At 42.8% G+C, this 27,982-nt stretch overlaps 1 protein-coding gene across 1 annotated transcript; it reads left to right on the top strand.

Moving 5' to 3' along the window:
* LOC114706337 (NACHT, LRR and PYD domains-containing protein 1a-like) lies at positions 1-27,982 on the top strand (the record flags this gene model as incomplete). Its single annotated transcript, XM_037201988.1, has 5 exons — positions 1-150; positions 18,559-20,221; positions 24,287-24,457; positions 25,259-25,429; positions 27,889-27,982. Coding segments are annotated over 5 exons (2,249 nt in total), but the record flags the coding sequence as incomplete, so codon positions are not given.

Here is a 27,982-nt window from a genome sequence, read left to right as displayed (position 1 = left end):
AATGTTCTTCATCTGTGTCCAGAAGCTTTCCAGAATGGATAAATCCTGTGAAACTATTGAGCACAGTCCGTAACTCTTGGAGACACACTCAGATCTCAGAAAAGAATCTTGATAAATGGGAAGATAAGGACTCTGGATTCAGAAGCAGAGGTAAGTTAAGCTGAGGGCTGTGATTGGGACTTCAAGTTCACATAGATGAGGTTTCTCCACAGGTGAGCCTCCACCCCATTTGGGATCTGGGATAGGGGAATTAAATGGAAGGTCAAGGAACCATGATGGAATGATAAGAGTCACAGGTTGGAAATGGTCCTTCTGGGCTCTTGTGTGTGACTCAAAGGGAAACTGGAACCAATGTGTTCAGAAGTGAGCCTAGCTCAACTGGCATTCAGAGTTCAGCTCAAAATATGAGTGGGACTTGAGGATCCCAGGGGTCATGCAGGTCCTGAAGCTCCACGATCTGTTCTCTTAGCTGGACCCCGGGAAGAGGGTAGGCCCCTGCCTCAGCTTCAGCCAGTGTATTTTACTGACTTCCCTTATTTAACTAACCCAGGCCACACCCTTGCCTCTTCCTCTTTTCAAGCACCAAAGTATCCACCTCTCTCCAGGGCACAAGGTCTAGACAGAGAGAATAACTTGTCCAAGCTCACAACAGATAGAGACAGACCCAGGGCCTGAATCTAGAACAATGGGAGCCTGAGAAATGACATCCTCCTCCTTCATCCTCCTGCTACTCTCTGAAATATTCTGCTGACACTTAACCCTTGTCTTTCCCTTCATAGTCCATTATTCCCAACAAACATTAAGCTGGAGGAGCCTGAGTTCAAAACCAACCTAAGCTCCATAGTGAAATCTTATCAAAAGTTACTAACCCCGGTGGTATTCATTACTTGTCATTGTGACAAAAGCAATTTAAAGAAGAAAGAGTTTATTTGGCTCACAGATCAAGAATGTAGTCCATGACCCCAGAAAAGCCATAGTTGCAAGAGACTGAAACAACTACTCACATTGTGCTTAGTCAGGAAACAGAGAGATGAATGCTAGTGCTCAGCTCACTTTTCCTTTTTATTCACTCCAGGACTCCAGCCCTTTCGATGGTGCCACTTACAATTTGATGGGCCTTCCTACCTCAGTTTACCTAACCTATCCCTCAGAAATCTTCCCAGAGAGCCTTATTCATACCTTCACCAAGCTTTTCCAGCCACACCCACAGACCATGAGTTTCCAGGCTAAGATTCACCCAATCTTCCAACATCACAGGGAATGTCTGGGGCTGGAGAACCTCCTTACAACTCATAATACAGCAATCAGGAAGCTGCTAGGAAGAGATGGCTTCCAGTTGAAACTCAGAATTCTCTGCTCAGGTGACATGAACTTCTTAAGGTGAAACAAAGACTCAGTCCCCTGGGACAAAGTGCCAGCATAGCACCCTGGACCTGGAGAGTCCTAGAGAGCAGCCTAGAGATCCTGCCACTGGATCCTCACTGTTGCACATGGCACTGCTCCCAGGAGGCCCTTGCAATTAAAGGCAGCGTCGTTTCCAGAACACAGCTGGATTCCTGGGCAGGAAAGTGACAGACAGGAGAATCCATTACCACAGGATCCTTATGATTCTCCTTCCCAAGTACACAAGGTGTCATCAGGTGTTTGCTGACTCATGTCAGGCCCAGAGCTTCCCTTACATCTCACTTGCACTTAAATCTCACAGTCACTCTAGAGAGAGAGAGACTGCTATTGTCCCACCTTGAGAACAAAAAGACAAAGGCTTAGAGAAGTGAAGGCTCACAGTTGAAGAAATGTATTCAGTCTTCAGTGTCTCAATTCACACACTTAACACCTCTGTCTTCCTCTCTCTGGCATCAGAGTGATGAGGACAGTCACACCAAAGCCAGAGATGCACAGGCTCTGGGTGCCAAGGGCCTGAGCTTAAGCGATACTGCCTCTCTGTGCTAGATGATGCCACCTTTGAAATCTGAGCTACAATCGAAGAAAAGCACTCCTTCCACTGACAGCTTCCAGTAAACTTGTAGAATCCAGGGCCTTAAAATATGGCCCAGGATTAAAATGCATCAACTGACTTAATCAGTTCCACCACTACCCATCTGAAATAGAAAGGGAAGGAGAAAAATAGGAAGTTCTTGGGGCATTTTATAGAAACATACAAATGCAATAACTTCTGTGGAATGCAGTAACCTTAGTAATGAACATAGCAAGTATGAAGCTATGAGAACAAAAGAGTTGCTGTAGTTTAACAGCCCACTGGATTAGAGGATCCTGGCATGCAGAGTTGTGGAGAACTGGCTTCTGTATTAGCTATTATCAACAGCAGAGAAAGACCAATTGAAAAGAAAGGCACTTTTCATTGATTCTAAGTCCTGACAGGGTGTCTTATCTGAGAACTTAGGAACAATGTAATATCCTACAACAGCTTCATAGTAAATTTCAATCCACATGGCATGCTTTGTGACGCATCAAGAGGAAATGTGGGAAACTTGGAGTAAAGTGTATGATGGCTGATACTGCAGGCTTTGTGGGTCTCTGTCACACCTGTACAGTTCTGCTGACACAGTGTCAAAGACAGCACAGATGACAGAACAATAAATAACCATGCTGTGCTCCAATGATGCTGTGTTTATTGACATTTTTTTCTTTCATGTTGATGTTTCACTGTGGTACTCTACAATGTCATGTTCTTCCTTCCTTCCTTCCTTCCTTCCTTCCTTCCTTCCTTCCTTCCTTCCTTCCTTCCTTCCTCCCTTCCTTTCTTCTCTTCCCTTCCTTCTCCATCCCTCCTTTCTTCTTTCTTTCTTTCCTTCTTTTGTTTTTTTTTTTGGGGGGGGGATTAGCATCCAGAGATGGGCTTCATGACATTTTCATATATAAACATCATCAAAGTCTCATTTTCCCGCTGCTGTCGTTCCCTCTGACTCTCCCTGTGATGATATATTATGTACCCCAATAAAGCATACCTGGGGATCAGAGGAAAGAGCCAGCCACTAAACTAAATGCAGAGGTCAGGCAGTGGTGGCACACACCTTTAATCCTACCACTCAGGAAGCAGAGACCCATCTGGATCGCTGTGATTTCAAGGCCACACTGGGCTACATGAACCAGGCAGTGGTGACACACACCGTTAATCCCAGGAAGTTACATGGCAGGACACAGAAACATACATAAGGCGTGAGGAAACAGGAACTCAGCTCTCCTGAGGCTGAGGATTTTGTAGAGGTAAGCTAAGCTAATCACTGCCTGTTTTTCTCTGACCTTTCAGCTTTCACCCCAATACCTGGCTCTAGGTTTTTTGTTATATGACCTTTTCAGATTTGGGTTATACCCCCCTCTCTTCCTGGCCCCTTCCTCTACCCAGATAGCCTCCCTCCTTTCATGACAAACCTGCTCTATTACCTTTTCTTGTCCCCTCCCCCTCCCTTCATATTTCTTCCTTTCCTTCAAGGGCAGTCCTCTTAAACTAAACACTAAATATTGAATTTCATATACTTTTTATAACATGAAATATTCTTCTGATTTTATCTGTTTACACACTTAACAATTATTTGTATTATTTTCAACTTACAAAAACAAGTGACCCTCTGAGGATGGCAAACATTGGCCAAATATAGCCATACCCCCACTCTGTGTATGTGTGTGTCTGTGTGTGTGTATTTCAATTGGAATTTGTTAACCCCTAATTGTAACCTCATTAGGAGCTTTGGAGCAGGATGTTTTCTAAGGAAAACCAAACTAGAGAAACAAAGGTTTTTCTCTTTCTCATTTTTTAGAATAGCTTTTTTCTTATAGCCCGAACCTGGTCCCTCTCAAATATATGTTCTCTTTTTCTTTAATTATTATTGTCACACACACACACACACACACACACACACACACACACACACACACATATATATATATATATTCAAATAAATATTTACACTCAACTGCTGAGTCCATGTAATATTTCTTGTATGTATATGATTGTAGGGCTTCTTGAGGCCACCTAATACTGGATAACCATTAGGGAGGTCATCCCTGGGAAGAACTAATGCTCCTCAGCAGTCATTAGGTGACCACAGCTCTTCATCTAGGGATGGGCCCTGTGAGATACTCCTATGAACAATAGCATGTCAACTAGTGTCACTGTTCAAGTCCTGTGTAAACAGCCATACAGTTGAGATTTCATGGGTACAGATTCCCTGTCATATCTTTAGACACAATGTTAAAGCAGACTTCCTAGTTTTCTGGCTCTTACAATTTTTCTTCCTCCTCTTCCACAATGTTCCCTGAGCATTAGGTATAGGGGTTGTGTTGAGGATGTATCAGTGGAGTAGTTTATCTCACCAGTCAATTATTCTCTGCATTTTAACCAGTTATAACTTTTTGTCATGGTCTCCATCTGCTTCAAAAGAAGCTTCATGATTATGGATAAGAGCTACAGTTATCTTCAGGACAAGTATTTAGAATGCAGTTGGGGATTAGACTGGTCAAGTACAGTGACAATAGTAACATCTCCTCTAAGATCCATGACTTCACTAGCCATGGGTGGTTGGCTAGATCTACAGTACAAGGCATTATTTCCTTCCTGTTGAGTGACCTTTAAGGCAGCTATTGGTCACCACCAAAATATATATGCCACCATTGCACCTTTAGGGATATCTTGCCATGCTGATAATCATGGCTCATAAGTGTCATAGCTGAGTAGGTGTCTTAGTTAGGGTTACTATTGCTGTGATGAAACACCCTGACCAAAGAAATTTGGCAGGGGCAGGGAGTCAGGGTGCTATTCAGCTTACACTTTCACATCACAGTTCTTCATCAAAGGAAGTCAGGACAGGAACTCAAGCAAGACAGGAACTGGTGGGAGGGGCTGAAGCAGAAGTCATAGGGAAATGCTACTTACTGACTTGCTCCTCATGGCTTTCTCAGTCTCCTTTCTTGTACAACCCAGAGCCACAAGCCCTGGGATGACACCACCCACCACGAGCTTGGACCTCCCTATCAATCACTAATTAAGGAAATGTCCCACAGGCTTGCCCACAGCCCTATCTTATAGAGGCATTTTCTCAATTGAGGCTCCCTCCTCTATGATGACTCTAGCTTATGTTGAATTGACATAAAATTAGCCAGTACAGAATCACTATTCATTGCTTTCTACCCTTGGCAATTCACATAGCTCCTTCCAGAACAGAGAAAGCTGGTCCTGAGGAAGAAGACTTCTGGATCAGATATACCTTGAATCCTCCAAATCCTGTGTCCAAAGTGTGAGGTGTTTTCAGCAATAAGGACTTTCCTTCAACTTTTAAGAGGCAACCATGGGAAACAGTAATAGCCTCTATTGTTTTGGGTTTCCCTTGTACTCCCTTCATTAACAACTCACAAGAAGGTTTCTCATGCCTGTTACTAGAGTTTATATTAGATAGTCTATGGCTTTTATAGAAGCATATCATCCCAAATGGAATATGTTCATTAATGTGTGTGCATATGTGTATATATATGTGCATATACATATACACTAAGAAGTAATATATATAATTTTAAGTACATATAAAGCAATGTTTTTCCCTAAATAATATCCTTAGTGTGGTTTATCCCTCTTCTTTCTACTTCGATATTCTTCTCCTTCCCCTCTCCCTAACTACAGACCACCCACTTCATTTTGCCGATTTCTCCCTTAGTAGAACCTTATCATTCTATTCCCCTCTCTAGAGCCCCTTCCCACCCCGTGGTCCCTTTTTTTCTTCCCTGGTTTCTGCAGTGATTCCAGGTTACATAATGACCTCTGAAGATCTGTCACTAGGACCACAAACGAGAGAAAATGTGAGTGGGTTTTCCTAGGCCTCATACACCACTCAATACATTTTCTAATTACCTCCATTTACCTGCGGTCTTAGTTTGGGTTTTTATTGCTGTAAACAGACACCAAGACCACAGCAACACTGATAAGGAAAATATTCAATTGAGGTAGCTGGTTTACAGTTTCAAAGGTCCAATCCATTATCTTCATGGTTAGGAGCATGGCAGCTTGCAAGTAGACATGGTACTGGAGAGGCAGCTGAGAATCCTAGATCTGGCAGGCAATGGGAAGTCAACTGAAACACTAGGTGGTAGCCTAAACATAGGAAACCTCAAAGCCCACCCCCCATAGTGACACACTTTCTCCAACAAGGCCATACTCATTCCAACAAAGGCACACCTTCCACTCCTCATGAGATTATAGGGCCAATTACATTCAAACCACCACAACTGCCAAATTCATGATTTCATTTTTTACATCTAAATAGAATTCTGTTTTGTATATGTACCACATTTTCTCCATCCATTCATCAATTGAAGCATTTGCAATTTTTCCATTTCCTAGCTATTGTGAATAGAGAGACTATGACCATGGCTGAGCAAGTTTCTGTGGAGTACGATGTTCAGTCCTTTGAGCATATGCCAAGGAGTGGTGCTGGTGGATCAGATGCTAGATCAGTTTTTAGCTCATTTTTACAATTCCCACACTGATTTCTAGAGCAGGGGGCCAGTTTGTAATCCCACCAACAGTGAATGAGGGTTCTGTTTTCTTCAAATCATTCACAGCATTTGTTTTTGGTTATTTTCTTAATCATAGCCATTCTCACTGTGGTAAAATGAAATCACAAAGTTGTTTTACTTTGCATTTTCCTAATTGCTAAGGATGATGAATACTTTTTAAGATATTCCTTGTTCATTTTTTCTTCTTCTGAAAACTCTCTTCAAAACCATAGCCCATTTGACCATTTGTTTTTTGTTTGTTTTTATTAAATTTATTTATTTATTTTGAATCTAGACTGCAGTTTCTCCTCCCTCTTTTCCTTCCACTCCCTACCCACCTCCCCTCCCACTCACCCCCAATCCACTCCTCTGTTTCTGAAAGGCTCTGGCCTCCTACGGGTATCAACAAAGCATGGCACATCAAGTTTCAGTAGGACTAAGCACCTCCCCTTGTATTAAGGCTGGGCAAGGGAACCCAGCATGAGCCATAGGGATCCAAAAGCCAGTAAAATAGTCAAAGACAGTCCCTGCTCCCACTGTTAGGAGTCCCCCAAGAAGGCAAAGCTACACACTGTCACATATATGCAAAGGGCCTAAATCAGTCCCATGCAGATTCTCTGATTGTTGGTTCAGTCTCTATGGGCTCCTGTGAGCCAAGGTTAGTTGATTCTGTGAGTTTCCTTGTGATGTCCTTGACCCTTCTGGCTCATACAATCCTTCCCTCACTTCAGCAGGATTCCCTGAGCTGTGGGTCTCTGCATATGTTCCCATCAGTGACTGGATGAAAGCTCTCTGGTGACAACTGGGGTAGTCACCATCTATGATTTGAGCAGAATGTCATTTTCTCCAGTTGTATTTAGTTCTATCATAGGTCTCTGGGCCACCCAGTCTCTGGGTCCTAGCACTCCAGCAGTGTCAGGGTGGGGACCATTTGTTTTTTTGTTTTTTGTTTTTTTTTTTTTTTTTTTGATTCCTTATTTTTTGAGTTCTTTATATATTCTGTATATTAATCTTTTATCAAATGTATATATGGCAAAGATTTCCTCCCACTCTGTGAGCTTTCTCTTCAGTCAACTTAATTGTTTTCTTAGATGTACAGAATCTTTTTAGTGTGATGAAGTCCTACTTATCAGTTGTTGGACTGATAGGCAAATGGAATCCTATTAAGAATGCCCTTTCCCACACATATATCCTATAGCCTGTTTTCTTCTAGCAGTTTCGGTATTCAGGTTTCACAGGTATGTCTTTGATCCATTTGGATTTGTTTTTTATGCAGGGTGATAAAGAGAAGTCTAGTTTCATTTTTCTAAACATAGGGATCCAGTTCTGCCAGGCCCACTGGTTGAAGATGTTGTCTTTTTTCCAGTGTACATTTTTGGCATCCTTGTGAATTATCAGATGGCTGTAGTTAGGTGTGTTCATGGTAGGATCTTCAACTTTTTTCTACTGACCTACATGTCTGTTTTTGAGCTGGTATCAAAGTGCTTTCTTCACTATAGCTCTGTAATAAATCTTGAAATCTGCAATGGTAATCCCTCCAGCATTGCTTAGCTCAGGACTTCATTGGCTATCTGGGGTGGCTCCATATGAATTTTAGGATTCTTTTTCTATTTCTGTGAATAATGTGGTGAAGTGGGATTGGTGGCACACATTTGTAATACTAGTACTCAGCAGGCAGAGGAAGGCAGATCTCTGAGAGTTCAAGGCCAGTCTGGTCTGCATAGTGAGTTTCTGGACAGCCAGAGCTATATAGAGAGACTCTATCTGGAAAAAAAAAAAAAAAAAGAAGAAGAACGTTGTGGTGAGTGCAGAGGCTGGAGAAATTGCTCTGTGGTTTAGAGCACTTACTGCATTTGCAGAGGAACTAGGTTTAGTTCCCAGCACCCATGCAGTGGCTCACAACCATCTGTAACTCCAGTACCAAGTCAAATGTCTTCTTTTGACCCCCATGGGGAACCAGGCACACATGGGGTACACATACATACATGCAAGCAAAACACTCAAACACAAATAAAATAAAATAAATCTTGCTTTAAAAGGAAAATTTTTAATTTTTGACTAATGTTGTGGGTATTTTGATTGAGGTTTTATTGAATCTGTAAATTATTTTAGTAAAATGGTCATTTTCACAATATTCTGCCAACCTACAATCATGGAAGCCCTTTGCATTTTTTAACATCTTCCTCAATCTGTTTCTTCAGGGTTTGAAGTTTTAATTGTAGAAGTCTTTCACCTATTAGTTAGGCTTATTCCTAAATACTTTATTTTCTTTGATGCTACTGTAAATGGGAAAGTGCCCAGGGTCTCTTTCTCAGTGTATAGAAATGTTACTGATTTTTGTTAAGTCAATTTTTTTTTTTTATCCTGCCACTTTGATGCAATTGGTGATGATTTAAGGAATTCTTCTGGTGGACTTTTTGGGATCTCTTACATATAATGTCTTATCATGTGTAAATAGAGATAATCTGACTTCTTTTCCCATTTGTATCCATTTAATTCCATCTCTTGTCTTATTGCTCCATCTACTGCTTCAAGAACTATATTGAAAAGGAATGGGGGAGGGGTGATGGAGAGGTGGCTCAGCATTTGAGAGCACCAGCTGTGTGGGAGCCAGTTCTCGGTTCCTTGTGGCTTTACCCAGCAGGTCTGAATAGAGAGAGGATGATCAGGACAACCGGCCTGAGTGCAGGTGTCTGAGATGGTCTGCACTTGGCTGTGCTGGGGGAGGAGGTCTTTTGCTCCACCCTTGAGTCTCTATAAAAACCTGGGCAGAGACAGTCGGGGGCCGTTGGGATAGATTCCAGGCCCTCTCGAGGCTATCCTTTATTTTCTATCTGTTTATCTCGGCAAGATTCTCCGCTATAAATCCTTCTATCTAATATTTCCTGCTGCTTGCACTCAAGAAAACTCTGGGAAGCTGTGGGGTTGGTGGGTAAACGCCCCACACAGCTGTTCTTCCAGAAGACCTGGGTTCAATTACCAGCACCTGCATAGCAGCTCACAACTGCCTGTAAGTCCAGTTCCAGGGGATCTAAAACCATCTTCTGACCTTTGAAGGCACTGCACACACATGCGGCACAGAAATACATACAGACAGGCAAAACATCTTTTCACATAGAATAAAAAATGAAAAGAAAAATATTTAAAGGAAGAAAAGGAGTGGGAATAGTGGACAGTCCTGTCTCATTCATTATTTTAACTGGATTACTTTGATGTTTTTCTCCATTTAGGAAAATGTTGGCTGTGTGTTTGTTATAAAGAACATTGACTATGTTGATGTATGGGTCCTCTGATCCTGTTCTCTCTGCAACTTTACTCATGAAAGAACACTGGATTTTGTCAAAGGATTTTTCTGTATCTAAGATAATCATGTAATTTTTTTCTTTAAAACCATTCATATAGTTTATTATTTAATTAGTTTATATATGTTTGTTGAACTATCACTGCATCTCAAGTTGGTATAAACCAACTTGACCATGATGCATGATCTTCTTATACATGATTGTATTGGGTTTACAAGTATTTTATTAGGGATTTTTGCATCTTTATCAGGGAAATTGGAATGTAGTTTTTAAAAGTTTTTATTGTATGTCTGTGTGTGTGTGTGTGTGTGTGTGTGTGTGTGTGTGTGTGGTTTTGGTGTTAGAGTTAAACTGGTGTCATTGAAGAAATTTGGAAATGGTCCTGTTTCTGTGGGAATGGTTTTTCCTTTCTTTTGAGTAACTTTAGAAGGATTGTTGTAGATCTTTGAGATTTCTGGTAGAATTTTGCTGTAAATCCATCTCTGCCTGGCTGATTTTGGTCAGAAGGCCTTTTATTACTGTCTCAATCTCCTTGTTTGTTATTTGCCTGTTTAGTTTGTTGATCTCTTCTTGGTTTAACTTTCAGGCTTGGATGAATACAGAATTTTGTCCATTTCTTTCAGATTTTCTAGCTCAGTAGAATACAGTTTTTAAACGATTTTCTTATACTATTTTGAATTTCTTTGGTGACTGTTATAATGTTTCCCTTTTCATTTCTGATTCTGTTCAATTGTGTCCTCTCTCTCTCTCTTTTTTCTCTTGGTTAGTTGAGCCAAAGGTTCTGTCAATCTTCTCTATCATCTCAAAGAAATGACTCTTAGATTCATTGGTTCTTTGTATTGTTTTCCCTGTTTCTGTTTCATTAACTTGTGCCTGTTTTTTTTAATTATTATTATTTTTTGGCATCTACTCAACTTCTCATATTTCTGGTTTTTTCAAACTCTTAAGTTTCTTCATTAAGTCATTTATCTGTGCTCTTTCTGATATTTAATGTAGGTACTTGGACCTATAAATTTCCCTTATAGTACTGCTTTTAACTCATCCCAGAGGTTTTTTTCTGTTGGGATTTGTTTTGTTCATTTGTTTCATTTTCATTTAGTTACAGAATTTTTCTTATTTCTTTCTTGATTTCTTCTTTGATTTATTCATTATTCAGTAATGAGTAGCTTCATATCTATGAATTTGTCTATTTACTACAAATCCCAACAGCAGTTTTCCCTCCCTCCACTCCTCCCAGTCTTATGACCCTCTATCCCTCAGATTGAGTCCCCCTCTGTTTCTCATCAGAAAAGAACAGGCATCCCAGAGGAATCAACCAAACATGGCAAAACAAGTTAAATAAGACTAGGCAAAAACAGCTGAGTGTGGCAACCCAGTAAGAAAAAAGGAGTCCCAAGACCAGGCAAAAGAGTCAGAGACAACCCCACTCTGACCATTAGGAATCTGAAAAGAACACCAAGATACAGAACCATAGCATATATGCAGAGCCCCTGGCTCAGGCCCATGCAGGGTCCATGATTGTCACCTCAGTCTCTGTGAGCCTCTATGAGCCTTGATTAGTTGATACTGTGGGCCATGTTCTTATTGTGTCCTTGACCTCTCTGGCTCCTACAATCCAGACTTCATTTTTTTTTTTTTTTTTTGTTTTTTGTTTTTCGAGACAGGGTTTCTCTGTGTAGCTTTGCGCCTTTCCTGAACTCGCTTTGTAGACCAGGCTGGCCTTGAACTCACAGAGATCCACCTGCCTCTGCCTCCAGAGTGCTGGGATTAAAGGCGTGCGACACCACTGCCCAGCCAGACTTCATTTTTTAATCCTTTTTATCCTTCCTTTTATTAGAGAGCATGTGCCATTAATATTTAAAGTTACTGTTGAAAATGTGTGTGTTGATTGTAGTAATTTTGTTGTTGTTGTTGTTGTTGTTTGCCCTTTGTGCTCTTAGTCACATTTGTGTTTCAGTGACTATTTGTTTTCCTTCCACTGTCTCTTAGCTCTGCTTGTTCCTCTCTTCATTAGAAGAATTCATTCCACTATTCACTGCAGAACTGGCTTGGTAGACAAGAATTCTATTAGCCTGCTTGTATCATGGAAAGTTTTTCTTTCTCCTTTGACTGTAACAGGAAATCAAGGTTGTCATCCATGGCCTCTAAAACATGGAGACATTGCTCCAGGACTTCAAGCTTTCCAAGATTCCATGAAACAATCAGCTGTTGTTCTGATGGGTTTGCCTTTATATGTGACTTGTGTTTATTTTGTTTTGTTTTTTCTCGTCTAGATTTCACTACCCTCTCTTTGTTCTGCATATGCAGCAAACTAACTATAATATGTCATGGGAAGTTTCTTTTCTGGTCCTTCCTATTTGGTATTCTGTATGATTCTTATATCTCTGTGTGTTTATCTTTCCTGAAATGGGAAGTTTTCTTCAATGATCATGTTGAAGATCTAGTGTATTCATTGACCATCTTCTCCTTCTTCTGTGCCTATAAATAGAAGATTTGGTCTTTTCATGATATCCAATAGTTCCTACATGTTCATCCATTTTTTAAATTTTTGGAATACTCTTTGCTTATGTGATCTAATTCATCTACTTTATCTTTGAGTCTTGGTATTCTATCTTCTACTTGATCCATTCTACTTCTAAGGCCTTCCTTTGAATTTCCTAATCGGTTTTTGAGATTTTCAATTTCATCTTCAGTTCAGCTTGAGTTCTCTTCACTATTTCTGTCTCTTTGTTGAATTCAGTTTTCCAATTCTTATTATCTTTGTGTTTCATTCAGCCTTGTGTTTGTGTTCTCTTGCACAAAACCCAGGCAATTGCTCTTTTTGAGTTTATTCTCTTTAAGTTCATTGATCTAGTTTTTTCTGACTTCTTTCAACTTCCTAATTCTTTGAGGCTTATGATTGTTCAACTAAATTCTTGGTCCTAGGGTTCATCTGGGTAATTCTCCCTGAAAAACATTTCTATGGAACTATTGAATTGAGAGGAGGCAAACATTGTCTTGACCTTTCATCTTGTTATTACAGTGACACCTGGGCATATGATCTTTTGTTGCTTCTGTTTCTAATATGAGAACAGCAGGCTGGGCTTACACATAGGATGTGCTACCCTGCCTCAACATGGGGTTAGGAAGGGTGCAGGAGGACCTCATCAGCCTGTGCTGGGGCCAGGTCTAGAGATTGGGAAAAGTAGTCAGGGAAGAGTCAGGCAGACTCAACAGACTGGACCTAAGCACAGGATGTGTGTGCCAAGGTGAACGTGAAGGATGGATGTGGTGTAAGCAGCCTTGGGTTGGTGAGAGTTGCTTGGATGGCTGTGCCAGGAGCACACAGAACACATGTAGCTTACCTGTGTCTCTGTACCATAAGCCTGGGCTAGAGGATTCGAGCTGGAGAAGGGCATGTGATCTAGTGAGTCCCAAAGGAAGGAAGAGGTACTAGGAAGAGGTCATGGTCCCTGGGAGGGGTATCAGAATTTGAGGAGGAGAGTGCTCCAGAGAGCACAGGTAGAATATCTATGTCTCCACACCACCAGTGTAAGTTAAGATGTTTCTGGGGATCAGGTGGGTCCCATGGGGAGGGAGAGGGTCTAGAAGGAGATCAGCATCCCTGGGAAGCAAAAGTGTTGTGAAGAGAGTGGAGAGGTGCTGTGTCTGGAAGTGCAGGTCTGACATAAGTTTTATTTATTTGTTTGAAAAGTTTATATATTGATATACTGTAGCTTCATTGTATTCACTCCCAACTCCTCTCTTTTCACTCTGTCAGGACACCCTCCCAACACATCTGCTCCCACTTCTAGTCCTCTTCCTTTATTTTGTTTTCTTTTGTTTTGTGTTGTTGTTGTTGTCATTGTTGATTTGCTTGTTTGTTGCTGTTGTTGTTTTTTAAACCTCTCAATCTAATTAGTGCTGCCTGATAGAATAATGACTGAACTTGTTGGGTTGGTCTTGTATAAGTCATGTACAAACAACTATAGCTGTAGTGAATTCATGAGCACAACAGCCATGTAACATCTAGAAAAACACATCCAAGGACAGAAAGATCCTTCCTGTTCTCCAGATCTTTCATTCTTTCTGCCATCTGTTTTACAATGTTCCCAGAACATTGGTGACCCCACTCAGACATCCCACTTAGAGCCAAGCATACAACAGACACTTAATCAGCATTTTAAACATGGGTCTCTATATTAGTTGCTGTCCAGTGCAGAGAGAAGCTTCTCTGGACAAGGTTGAGGGAAACATTAATCAATGGGAATATACATAAATATTCAGAAGGCAGATTAACAATATGTCCATTTAGCAACCCACAGCAATAGATCCTCCCCTAAGACCTATGACCTCCTGAGCCATGGACTTTAGACCACATTTACAGTACCAGGCATGAGTTCCCTCCCTGGAAATTCAAATCTAATCAGAAATACCTCAAATCAGCTGGGTGTGGTAGTGCACACCTTTAATCCCAGCACTCAGGAGGCAGAGGAGATGTGATTATCTGTGAGTTTGAGGCCAGCTTGGTCTGCAAAGTGAGTTCCAGGACACCCAGGGCTGTTACACAGAGAAATCCTGTCTCAAAAGAGAGAGAGAGAGTGGGGGAGCTAGGGGAGAGAGAGGGAGAGGGAGAGAGAGAGAGAGAGAGAGAGGAGAGAGAGGGAGAGGAGAGAGGAGAGAGAGAGGAGAGGAAGAAAGAAATTCCTAAATGTAATCAAAAGGCAATTGGTTACACTGTAACCTTCCTGCAACTGTTGCACCAGTGAGAGTGTCTTGCCCTGCAGGTCACTATTGCAGCATTCAGGGTCATCACCAGGTAATAGCATTGATGGGTTTTCTCCCCCATCGGCCTCATAACACCTAGTACTATAAAAGCTAGCCAGGATGGAAGAAGTTTCACAATTGTGCCAACTTGGAGTCTCTAAGTCCTGTAACAAAAGTACTTTTTATTATTTATTTTTGGTTTGGTTTTTCGAGACAGGGTTTCTCTGTGTAGCTTTGTGCCTTTCCTGGAACTCACTTTGTACACTAGGCTGGCCTCGAACTCACAGAGATCCACCTGCCTCTGCTTCCCAAGTGATGGGATTAAATGCGTGCGCCACCACCGCCTGGCTAACAAAAGTGCTTTATGCCTTCAGCAATAGGGTCTTAACTGTAGTTCTGGAAGACCACCAAGAGGAACAGCAACAGGCTTTGCTGTTTTTGGAGTCTCTGCATCCTCCCTGATTATTAAGTCTGAGAGAGGTACTACATGCTTGGCACTGGGATTTGCCTTTAGTAACTCATGTCTTTTGAGGAAAGGACAGTGCACCCATTGCTCACTAGCCTACATTTATTTAAGTTGTATTTTAATTAGCTTACAAAGCAGTGTGTGTTCTTTTCAAACATTGCTGGTTTTGGTTTACCATCCAACTCACTCCTCTCCCCTGTCACAGAAACTTTATCCTCACTTCAACCTTGAACCCCATTTTCATATCACAAGTGTTCTCTGCCCACACCAGTTAAGATCCCTTACTGTACCCCTCTATTGGGCTCATTATACTTTCCTGATCTCTAGAGACACTCCAAATAAGTCTCACATGAACCCCACCTCTAGATAAAAGGCTATAGGCAATTAATGGCTGCTGAGAGAGAGAGACTCAGTCTTCTCCAGAGATGAGTCCCTCATAGGCTATCCAATCCCAAGTGTTCAGCATTGAACATATAACAGCACTAAATGGACTCAAGAGAATGTATGTATTGATGCATGTATATATAAAAAATGAAGAAAAGGTGAACTTAATGGGAAAGAGGAGACACAGGAAGGGTTGGAGGGGTAGAGAAGTTACAGAAGGCTGGAAATAATGTAAATATAGAATGAATGTAAAAAATTCTCAAAAATTAACTTAAACTTTAAAAAACAAATTAAACATATAAATCTAAATATATCAACCTAGAATTCACAAATGACAGAGAAAATGTGGCAGTTGTCTCTCAAGGCATGGGTTATTTTACTTAGTAGGATATTTCCCATTACCATCTATTTTCTATAGATTTTTAATTAGCCTTTTCATTTTATGTATGTGTATGCTGTGGATACATATGTATATGCATATTTGCATATGTTGGGCATACATATGTTGGGAGTTGCACTGTGTGTATGTGGACACCCCAAATTGATGTCTAGAATCTTCCTCAGTTGCTCTCTCTTTATTCATTGAGGCAGAATCTCCCATCATCTACATCCAGAGTTTGTTAATGGAGCAAGTCTAGCTAGTGATCTTGCTCTGGGGATCTCATGTCTCAGCTTACTGAACCTGAAGTGACAGGGGCCACAGTGCAAACACAGCATGTGCATGGGGCCCTGGGATCCAAATTCTAGTCCACATGCTTCTGCTGATAGCTCTTTAACTTCTGAACCATCTTGCTACACCAGGAGCTTTTTAAGTGTCACAGAACTAAAGAAAATTTAGATGTGTGCATGGTAACAGATACATTCCAGGTGGAAGATCTTGGAGAGTATAGCCTTGGAGGAACTAAGCCCTCCCTTTGCACCTGGGGCAGACATGGCCTGAGCCAGGCAGACCTTGGCCACAGACATGAGTGGCCAACCTGGTGCACTCAGTAGATGTTAGAAGTTTTCCCACAGAAGACAATGAGAGCAGATCTATAGATCTTGATTTCAGAGGCAAGTTGGCCCATGAAGCTGAACTCTAATGGCTAATTCTGTGAATTGATGCTACACTCTGTGAGCTCCCCAAATTTTCTTCAGCACCTATGGCCAGGACAGGACAGACAGCTCCTTGTAGTTTGGCAAACGTCAGGTGCTAAGGAACTTGGATTCTGATCCATGGGGCATTATCCTATCTGTCTTATCTTGAGTTTCTTCCAAAGAAGATGCTGAGATGAGATTTGTGGTCAGGTCCAAAACTAGAGAGAAGATACCTTGGATGCACTGGCTGGTGGAAGGGGAAGTAGGGTAGAAGGGAGGAAGCCAGCGAAGTGTGCTGTGGTGAACTGTGGAGCAGGTTACATCAAGAGCAAGTGTGTTCCTGTGTTTTCCATTGGCAGGACAGGAAAGAGAGACTGGGAAACTTTTGTTATTCCTGTTGTTTGTTTGATTGACTGACTGATTGATTGATTGGATTGACTGATGATTATATATAGCATGAATCTTAAATGGTCTTATTAATAAAAACAAACCTGGAGCTGGGTATTGGGGTGAATGCTGGATGATCAGAAAAGCAGAACAAGTCACAGCTAACTCACCTTGCCAATTCCTCAGCTGGTCCTGTTTCCTCAGACTGAAATCCTCTGAGTCCTCATCCAGAATGGGTCTCAGCTGAACTGTGCTGCTCAAAGCTTAAAAGCTTAACCAGACTAGTTCCTGGTACACATGCCTTATATACCTTTTTGCTTTCTGCCATCACTTCCTGGGATTAAAGGCTCACTTCTTGGGATTAAAAGGGTGTGTCACCATGCCTGGCTGTTTCCAATGTGGCTTTGAACTCAGAGATCCAGACAGATTTCTACCTCTGGAATGCTAGGATTAAAAGTGTGAATGCCACCATTTTCTGGCCTCTGTATCTAGTGGCTGTTCTGTTCTCTGACGCCAGATGAGTTTATTAGGGTGCACAATATTTTGGGGAACACAATACCACCACAATTATAGCTCATGAAGTTTCCAAACTCACCATATGGAAAAGCTGGCTCTGAGCTCCTGATTCTCTTGCATCTGTCTTCTGAGTGATGAATTACAGGACTACACCATCATAACCAGTGGTTTTTGGTTTTTGTTGTATATTTGTTTAGAATATGTATATTAAATTATAGTCCTAAAGTCTGGAAGTTCAAGTAGAGACTATGACTGTTCTGCTTAAGAAAAAACATTATACTGGCAAGCAGGTACCTTCAAGAGAGAAAGGGAACTCCTTCCCCTAAAAGCTTGCCCATTCCTAAAAGAATAGTATTGACCAATTAATAAGGGGCCTGCCCCCATGTCTCCAAACATTCACACTAGACCCGTTTCCCCATACTGCTACACTGGCAACTAGTTTCTACTATGAGTTTGAGAGAGGACAAAAGACATCCAAACAATAGCTACAAACAAGACTCATTGTTACTAATGATATCTGGAAAGCAGTACAAAATAACTCAGGGATTACCAGTCCTGGGGACAGGAACAAGTCCATGTCCTGAACATAAACTCTAAAGTATCCCAAGACCATCCCAAAAGACAAAGAATCCCAGGACTTATAAAATGATGTTGTCAGGACTGCAAAGGTGGGGGCCAATGTGATCTGTCAGGAGCAGACATTGACTCCATTGTCTGTAATCTCCCAGTACTCCATGGCCTCCTACAGGGATAGACCACAGCCCGCAAATTACAGATGGGAAAACTGAGCTCAGTGGAGCTACTGGATCATACCATAGACTGAACAGAGACATAGCTGTGTCTGTGAACTTGCCCTTTATTCGCAGCCCCAAAAGCAGCTCTGGCACAGAGTAAGACATTGATAAGTATCTGGTGTGTAGATGAAGGTCACACAGCATTATTATACGTCAAGTGAATACTTGAACTACAATCTTCTACATTCTAAAGCTCACATTTTTGCACTGCACTGTTCAGAATGATCCAGTGCCCACAGGCAGTCTGTTGTACAGCTTAGATAGATCCTAAGCTTATCCAATTATTGAAGAATGAAAGAAGGAGAAAGAAAGGAATGAAAGAATAAACTGCTATGTACACCTATGCTCCATCTTTCTCTCCTTTATTTATGATTCATTTCAGAAGAACATCAGAGTGAAGGAAGAGAGAATCTTTACCAAACAGAGTCCTTGGAAACAGAGGGTTTGCTCCAAAATTTCACACAGCTACTACTTCTACAAAAATCTTGCCCAAGAGGCCGGGACACCTTGGTCAGGGAAAGCTGGCATCAATGTGTAGCAGAGGAGAGAGGACATCTGATTGAGATCCAAGATTTATTTCGTCCAAGCCCAGATACCCAGGAAGAGCCTCAACTAGTCATATTAGAGGGGGCTGCTGGGATTGGGAAGTCAACGCTGGCCAGGCAGGTGAGGAGAGAATGGGGAGAAGGCCAGCTCTACAGGAATCGCTTCCAGCATGTCTTCTACCTCAGCTGCAGAGAGCTGGCCCAGTGCCAGCAGCTGAGTCTGGCTGAGCTCATAGCAAAAGACCAGGCTGTGCCTGAGACTCCCATCAGGCAGGTCCTGTCTCACCTTGAGAAGCTGCTCTTCATCCTGGATGGCATAGATGAGCCAGCATGGGTCTTGAAGGAGCAGAATCCTCAGCTCTGTCTGCACTGGAGCCAGCCACAGCCTGTGCACAGACTGCTGGGCAGTTTGATGAGGAAATCCATGCTTCCTGGGGCTTCCTTGCTACTCACAGCTAGGACCACAGCTCTCCAGAAATTTATTCCTTCCTTGTGGCAGCCACGTTGGGTGGAAGTCCTGGGTTTCTCTGAGTCTGGACGGAAGGAATATTTCAACAAATATTTTTCAAAGAAGAGCGAAGCAATTACAGCTTTTAGCTTGGTTGACTCAAACCCAGTTCTCTCAACACTATGTCTGGTGCCCTGGGTATCCTGGCTGGTCTGCACTTGCCTGAAGCAACAGATGGAGCAGGGAAGAGACCTCTCACTGACCTCACAGACAACCACAGCCCTCTGCCTGAAATACCTTTACCAGACTCTCCCAGAGTGTACCCTGGGGACACAGCTCAGAGGACTCTGCTCATTGGCTGCTGAGGGGATCTGCAGAAGAAGGACCCTGTTCAGTAAGAGAGATCTCTGTGAGCAAGGGTTATCTGATGATGTCATTGCCACTTTCCTGAAGATGGGTGTCCTTCAAAAGCAGCCCAGCTCTTTGAGCTACAGCTTTGCCCACTTGTGTCTCCAGGAGTTCTTTGCAGCAATGTCCTGCATCTTGGGGAATAATGAGGAGAAACATGGTGGTATGGAAATCTACAGAATTGTGGAAACACTGATAGAAGTGTATGGAAGGCAAGACCTGTTTGAGGCACCCACCATACGCTTCCTGTTTGGCCTTTTGAGTAAACAAGGGGTAAACAAAATGAAGAAAATCTTAACTACCCACTTGCGTCTGCACACCTTATGGGAAATGCTGGATAAAGCCAGGGCATTGCCCCAGCACCAGAATCTCTATTCTCTGGGATTGTTTCATTGTTTTTATGAGACTCAGAATGAAAAGTTCCTGACACAGGTGATGAACAATCTTCAAGAAAAAAAGGCATGTGACACGACAGATATGACACACCCAGGGTTCCAGACAAATGTGAAGCACCTGGTGGTCCAGACAGACATGGAGCTCATGGTGGTCACTTTCTGCATTAAGTACTGCCACCATGTGAAGAGGCTTCAGCTGAATTGGAATGAACATCAGGGACCAACTCTGATGACCCCCAGGATGGTTCTGTGAGTATCCAGACACAGCCCTCTCTCTCCCCCTGTGGATCCCATGAGCACACATGTTCTGAGCACCAGCAGCACTCTTAGCTGGTTCCAGGGCAGCAGGATACAGGTCACCAGTGACATCTAACTGCTGAATCTGACCACCTTTCTCTATTTGCCTCATGTGCCTGACTATATGTTGGCACTATGAGCCTTTATCTCTCCCTATGCCTCAGTGAGGATCACCTACCTTCTCTCATTCAAATTATCTTCACCATTCACAAGGTTCAAATGGCCCACAATTACTGGTCCTCTCTCTTACCATGCTTTCTCTCAGAGAAACTGCTCATTCAGCTCCTGCAGGCACCATCCTCCTTGCCCATGACTGTGACCTTGGCCATGAGGTCTTGCCCCATCACCTCAGATTCATATGTATGAGAATTACTATGTTTCCACTACCCAGCTTGTATCAATGAAGGCAGTCTGACCCTGGCACTCAGCCTAAAGCCTTCCTACTTTCATGCCAATCCCAGTAGCAAGGTACACTTCCCCTTCCACTGTGCTGTATTGGTGACTCAGTACCAGAATGTGTCTCTCTCCCATCTAGATGATGCACACCATCAATATTCATTAAGCACTCATTTCATGGCAGGCCCTACCAATCAATTACAGGAGGAAAAATACAGTTGCTTCCATGAGAACGTCAAAAAGTAGAGCTAAGGCAGTCAAGTACACTAATTACGTAGGGTGTGACTCTTGCATTGATCAGGCACACACCCAATATCAGGCAAGGGAATGCTCATTCATGTGGACCAGAAAGGGAGAGATTCTCAGAGGAAGGGATGTTTTTTTTTTCTTTGAGTCTTCTGTTTCTACACATTGAAGCTTTTCCCCAGATAAGCTGAGCTGGACTTGGCCAGCATACATTTGAAAAGCCATCATTCTTGTGGCTAAAAGTGGGAGATTCCTTGAGTTCTGGCTTTGACACCAATCTGAATAACACAACAAAAGCCCACATGAAAAGTAAATAACTTAAAAGTAGTGGAGCAACTGTTAGAGAACAGGAAGGGGATGAAGAGTAGAAAGAAAATGGGTCAGAGAGCACAGATGTGATCAAACTGTGTTACACACAAATGGGAAGTTGTCTCAATGACTCATTTTATATGAATAGTAGGACCTAATTAAAAACATACTTGTTGTAGAAGAGTAAGATATACCAATTATCTAACCAACTAAATTAGTATCCTCCAGAATTCCATTTATCAGACAGGACAGCATTAAAATTTGGGTTAACTGAGCTTGGTCATGCACACCTGTCATCCCAAACTCAGAAAGCTGAGGCAAGAAGACCAGTAGTCCCAGTCCAGCCTGGGCTACATAGTGTGACACTGTCTCAAAATATTAATGGCTAAGGATGGAACTCATTGATAGAGAGAATGCCTAGTGTTGGTTAATTTTCTGTTGCTGTGATAAAAACACCATGGCCAAGGCAAATTATAGAAGTTTATTTGGGTTTATGATTCCAGAAGAGTCAGGGTCGATTGTTGCAGAGGGAAAGTATGTGACTGGAGCCCCAGCTGAGGGATCATTCTTGAACCACCATCAGGAGGCAGAAGGGGTATGTGAGAAATGGCTCTAGACTTTGAAACTTAAATCCTTCCCCCTGTAACATATTTCCTTACACAAAGCCATACCTCCCAAGCTTTCTTAAATAGTCCCACCAATTGAGGACAAAGCATTCAAATGCCCATGACTCTTGGTCACATCTCATTCAAAACACCACAGTTAGGAATCTCAAGATCCTAGGTTTTGTACAATGCATGAAGTAAAGAATTGAGGAATACCTATTAATCTTTTTTCTATATACTTTTCTACAGTATAACTGAGCCACATAGTATCTTATACTCATGGTTATATTCTTAATGAATTTAGACTGTCTTCTCTGATTACTAATAGTCTAGTTAACATTTTGAATGGCATTACAATATTCCCTATGGAGAGTATATTTGTAGCTAGAGTTTTCCTGCCTGGCCCACAGTCAGGACAAATCTCTCACCCGCCAGTCCCACAGCCGCTCAGACCCGACCAAGTAAACAGAGACTTATATTGCTTACAAACTGTATGGCCGTGGCAGGCTTCTTGCTAACTGTTCTTATAGCTTAAGTTAATCCATTTCTATAAATCTATACCTTTGCCACGTGGCTCGTGGCTTACTGGCATCTTCACATGCGACTTGTCATGGTGGCGACTGGCAGTGTCTCTTTCTGCCTTCCTGTTCTTTCTTTTCTCCTCTCTGTTAGTTCCACCTATACTTCCTCCTGCCTGACTACTGGCCAATCAGTGTTTTATTTACTAACCAATCAGAGCAACACATTTGCCATACAGAACATGCCAGAGCATATATTGGCAAATTGGGCCATTTAAGGTTGTTGCTAAGTGTCTATGGTTATATAAAAGTAAACCTTGGATGACTTTGATACTGATGTTTAAGTAGAAGTGGTCTGATGTGGACCTTCAGAAGAATTCTAACTAGGTACAGAGACAGGTCCGATAAGGCAAGAGAAACCAGGAACACCATCCTGCTTGCAAAAGGACAGTGTCTTTAGGAGCCTGGGACAACCCCATAGGAGAAGAGAGGCTTCAACCGCTAGTGAGAAAGTGAAGTTGAGAGGAAAAGACAGCCAGGCAAGGCAGGGAGACAAGGAGGAAGCCATTGCTCACAAGGGAAACACTTGAGAGGTGGAACATGGCCAAAGCCAAGGGAATGGAGAGGACCAGCCCAGAGTATTAAGGCATCGAAGATAGCAAGGTGAACAATTTCTGTGTGGAGCTCCTAATGACACTTCTTGACTTCTGAATAATACATTCTGAAGTTCCACATTTAGTCAATGCAAATACTAACATGTAACACAATTGTCATCTTTTGAGAGCTGGGGGAGTGGTTCCATGTTTAAGATCACTTGCTGGTCTTGTAGAGAATGTAGATCCATTACCAGCACCCACAACAGATGGCTCACAACCACCTTTAACAGTAGTCCCAGAGGATCCAAGACCCTGATTATATCCTCTGCAGGTTTCTGCATGTAAAGAGTGCACCCAGACAGGGAGAAATACAAGTGTGCACATAAAGTAAAAAATAAATAAAGTCTTTAAAAAAGCACCATTCTTCAAAGTTTACTATTTGGTTTCCTTGACATTTCTTTGGGCTTGTACAATTGGAATGAAATATTCTATAATTTTTGTTACAGTTAAATTTGGCTACCTTTCATTAGTGTTTCTGGGTTTGTTTTTTTTTTTTTTTTTTTTTTGAGTTTGTTATTTTGTTCTGCTTGTAGTGTTTGGGATAGAATGTTGCACAGGCCAGGCTTGGAGCTGCTCCTAGGCTCTGCAGTTTGTAGCTTAGGCTGGCCTAGATCTCACTATTTTCCTGACTTCATATGCTTTGTTTTTCACATGAAAAGAATGCGCTACCACTCTGAGCTTCTCTCTCTCTCTCTCTCTCTCTCTCTCTCTCTCTCTCTCTCTCTCCTCTGCACTCTTATATTCTTGTAGAGAGGTACGGACCATTAAACAGCACATCTGTAGTGTTTATAATCATGTTCAACATCCCATCACAGTCATGCTCAGCCATCTCTGCTGAGCTCTCTTTCCACCTCCCCTTTCCAATTTTCTTTCATGAGACTCTAGAATTCTGTTCCAGGGGAAGGGGTTGTAGTCACATCAAAAGGAAGAAGACTCTCTGAGTTATCAAGGTCCTCCTTTGTGCCAGACCCTTGCTGTAGATTAAAAATAAAAGATGCCAGCCACCAGTTCATACCCTGTGGGACACCTAGACCAGACAGAAACAGACATACAAAATGAAAACACAACATGCTATGATAAGGATATAGATGAGGAACCACCCAGAGGAGAGGATCCAGATGTTGGAGCAAAGGAGCATGTAGAAGCTGGTGAATTCTGGGGATGCAATATTGAGGGCTGGTGCTCAGGCAGATAGAAACCAATCTGCTGTGTGGGACTGCGTACCTCAGACCATGCATACACAAGCCACATCACTCATTACCTCCCCACCATATCTTTCTCCTTCAGGTCCAGGTGGAACCCTATCACAGATACCAGTTGGAAGATTCTCTTCTCCACTCTTGAGTTCACAGGAAGCCTGGAGGAGCTGGATCTAAGTGGAAATCCAGTGAGCCTCTTTGCACTGTGTAGACTTTGTAAGATCCTGAGAGGCCATGGATGTCATCTTAGGACATTGTGGTGAGTTTGGTTTCGGTTCTCCCCTGAAGCAGGGATGAATGGAATGGAGACCCAATGCAAAACCTGAGTTTAGGGCGAGGGTTCATATTCATCAGATATTCATCAAACTGTCTTGACCACACCTGTAACAGATTGCCTATGATAAACAAATGGGATTCTGTTTTGGAGGAATCATGAGAGACTGACATTCATCAAGGAACCCCACTATAAACAGGCCCTTGAGGTCTTCAGTGGAGCAAACTTTCTATGAAAGGGACTAGGAGAGCTGAAGAACACAGAGACAAAGGGAAGCCCAAGGGAAGAAGGCTCCAGGCCCAGGGAATGGCTTCTCTCCATTTCCTCCTGCTCTCTGCCCTTGTAACCAGCCTTCTACTCTGTTTATTATTTTTTTAATTCATTTTACATACCAACCACAGATGCCCCTTTCATACCCTCCTCCCGCTCCCCCCATCTACTCTGTTTCTATGGACTCCATCTTTATTAAGATTTTACATGCCAAGTTAGATCATGCTCTATTCTATGGCTGGTGAATTCTTGAAATATACCAGTGAGCTGTCTTGGGTATTGTGGAGCTCTGCCATGGTCTGTCACAGCAGAGCAGTGGATTGCTTCTGCAATCCATTGCTTCTGCAGCTCAGCTGTGGGAAGCATGGATTATCCACCCAGACTAGAAAGGTCACTCCAAAGAGCTAAGCACTGCTAATACAGCACATCAGGGCTGACAAAGGGAAACCTGAGTTCAGTTCCCAAGAGCAGTGAGCCCTGGAGAAGCTAATGGTGAGAACCTCCATTCTCATGCAGGCTTGTCAACTGTGGCCTTACATTCAAACACTGTGTGGACCTGGCCTCAGTGCTCAAGGCTAGAACTAGCCTGCTTGTGCTAGACCTGCAGCTGAATGACCTGGGTGACCTTGGTGTGAGGCTGCTGTGTAAGGGGATAAGGAGTCGGAAATGCAACCTCAGAATCCTGGGGTAAGTAATAACCTGAGATTCCCTCTGGGCAGGAGGCAGAGGAAGGGACACAGGTGCATTACTACATGACAAGACATAGAAAAGAAAAGGGACAGATAATGCACAGTCACCCTGGCTCCTGACCAGCTGTGCCACTTATACTCTGGGACTTGGGCAAGTCACTGTCTTCTCTAAAACTCAGTTTCCTCATCTATTAAATAGAATGTCATACCCACCTCATGGATTGTAATGACACAGAATGTACATTTATAAAACCAAAGATAATAGCAGGTAGGTAGTGGACATAGTGGAATCATGTATATTAGCAAGGCTGTATATCCTGAAAGACTCCCAGGTTTGCCTTACTCTAGGACAATACTTCAACCATTCATTCATTCATGAATCTATGCATGTATGTATTCATATCAGGTTAGCCCAGACACTAGGGATAAAATTACAAACACACATGGCTCTGTCCCCTGAAGCTATGTGGAAAGAGACATACATAGATCAACCACCAACACATGACTATGTATTGACAAGCTCTGCTGAATGCCATGGAGTCAACAGTATTGTGAGAATGTCATGCTGTGAGAGATGGACTTCATTGAATGGCTCAGGAGAGTTTTCTGAGGCCTGAAGGAGAAGTAGTACTTGATTTGGTCCAAGCTGAGACCAGGGCCCAAACAGAGGCAGGGTTGGGGAAAGCTCTGGAATAGAAAGAAGCTGGAGTCCTGGAGGGTCACCAGGTTTCACTACAGGAGCCTGAGATAGTCCTCTGTACCAGAAATGGTGACATTCCCCCTTGACTACAGTTTCACACAAGCTCAGAAGCCTCCAAACTACAGCCCTGGAGACCCTGGTCCTCCACTCAGCCCCTTCATGCCGTCTCTGAGCTTCTCCCTCTCCTGTGCCTCCACCTCCCCAGCACGGCCCACAGCCATTTTCTAGTGAAATTCCCAGAGGTGGCTGGCCAGTGCCCTTCATGAGCTCAGAGAACCACAGAGACTCCCTTCCCCTGTAGTGAGAATCTTCTGGTTCTTCCAGCCAACAGGAGAAGTCCATCAGTCCTGTTCCCTGAGACTTCCCTCTGTCAAGCCTTCTTCTTCAACTCTATTATTGTTATTATTATTGTTGTTGTTGTTATTATCATGTTAATCTTGTGTATGTATATGCCAGTGGTTTCTACCTTTCTAATTCTGTAACACTTTAATACAGCTTCTCATGCTTTGGTGACCCAAAACCATAAAATTATTTCTCCATTACTTTATAACTATAATATAATATAATGGTTATGAATTTTAATGTAAATATACAATATTTCCAATGTCCATAGGCAACCTCTGTGAGAGGGTCATTAGACATCTCCACACACAAGTCGCAACCCACAGGTTAAGAACCATTGGTATAGGTGAGTGCAGGTGTCCTCAGAGACCAGAGGAGTCTAATCCCTCAGAACTGGAGTTACAGGTGGATATAAGCTGCCTGATGTGGGTTCTGGTAATTGAACTCAGGTCCTCTGGAAGACTGTATCACTGTAGCTCTCTGGTTCAATTTTGAATGCACAGGAGCAGTTGGGCAGTGAAGAGTTTTCTTTCCACCCTCTGGGAGCTTAAACTGGCCCAGCTGCTTGGCACCTTTGTTCCCCAACCTGCTCTCAGCCATGACTGTTTCTCACAGGCTGAAGAGCCTGTTCAGAGCTGGCGTCTGCTGCACCTGACATTGCTTAACCTCTCACAGGTGCAGGACCTTTCCCCTCCATCCTTGTCTGTGCCTCACAATAGGCAGATGGGAGTGATATAACTACGGTTATGGACTGAGGATGTGGAAACCCAGGGAAGGTCACCCTAACACCAGAAATGCTGGAACTTGAGGATCACAAGAATGGGACCAGCAGACCTCAGGTAGTGGCTGCTGTGTAAGGACAAGGCTTCCTCCCTTAACACCAGAGGGAACGGGGAGGGAGGTGAGAATGGAACCAAGGCTCTTTCCCTCAAGGAGAATACCCATGATCCCAGCACTATGTATTTACTGTGAAGAGCTGCCCACATTCCCTTTGGAGATATGACCATGACCTCCAGTCACTGAAAATCCTGATAGATACTGTGTGGCCCTTTACCAACCAGAATCCCCTCTTGTTACCTTTCCCATGACAGTCTATTTCCAATGACTGAACTGTGGGGCATGGGTATAAAGGGCAAGACCTGCGTTTCAGCTCTGGAAAGTTCCAACGAACCTCATTCTAAATTCAGATCTCCCTGCACACTGACCCAGCCCCATTGAGACTGTGTCATGGACACATCTCCCTCCATGCAATCTGCTACTCTCCATCCTTTGTCCTGGTTTTGAATCCTGAATAAGCCTTAATAAGGCTCCTCACTGGCTCCATCTACAGACAACAGAGTCCAGGATCCTGGACCCTGAGGCCTCATAATTCTGTGGTGGATCCCAGAAGAAACAGCCCCCTCTTGTGCTTACAGACTGGACCAGGCCCCTCTCAGTGACCAGGTGATGATGGAGCTCAGGGCCCTGGAGGCAAAGAATCCACGGCTGCTCATCTCCAGCACATGGTAA

This window comes from Peromyscus leucopus, unplaced genomic scaffold (assembly GCF_004664715.2).
Source record: "Peromyscus leucopus breed LL Stock unplaced genomic scaffold, UCI_PerLeu_2.1 scaffold_708, whole genome shotgun sequence".
Lineage (NCBI taxonomy): Eukaryota > Metazoa > Chordata > Mammalia > Rodentia > Cricetidae > Peromyscus > Peromyscus leucopus.
This window is presented reverse-complemented; position numbering and strand designations above follow the sequence as displayed.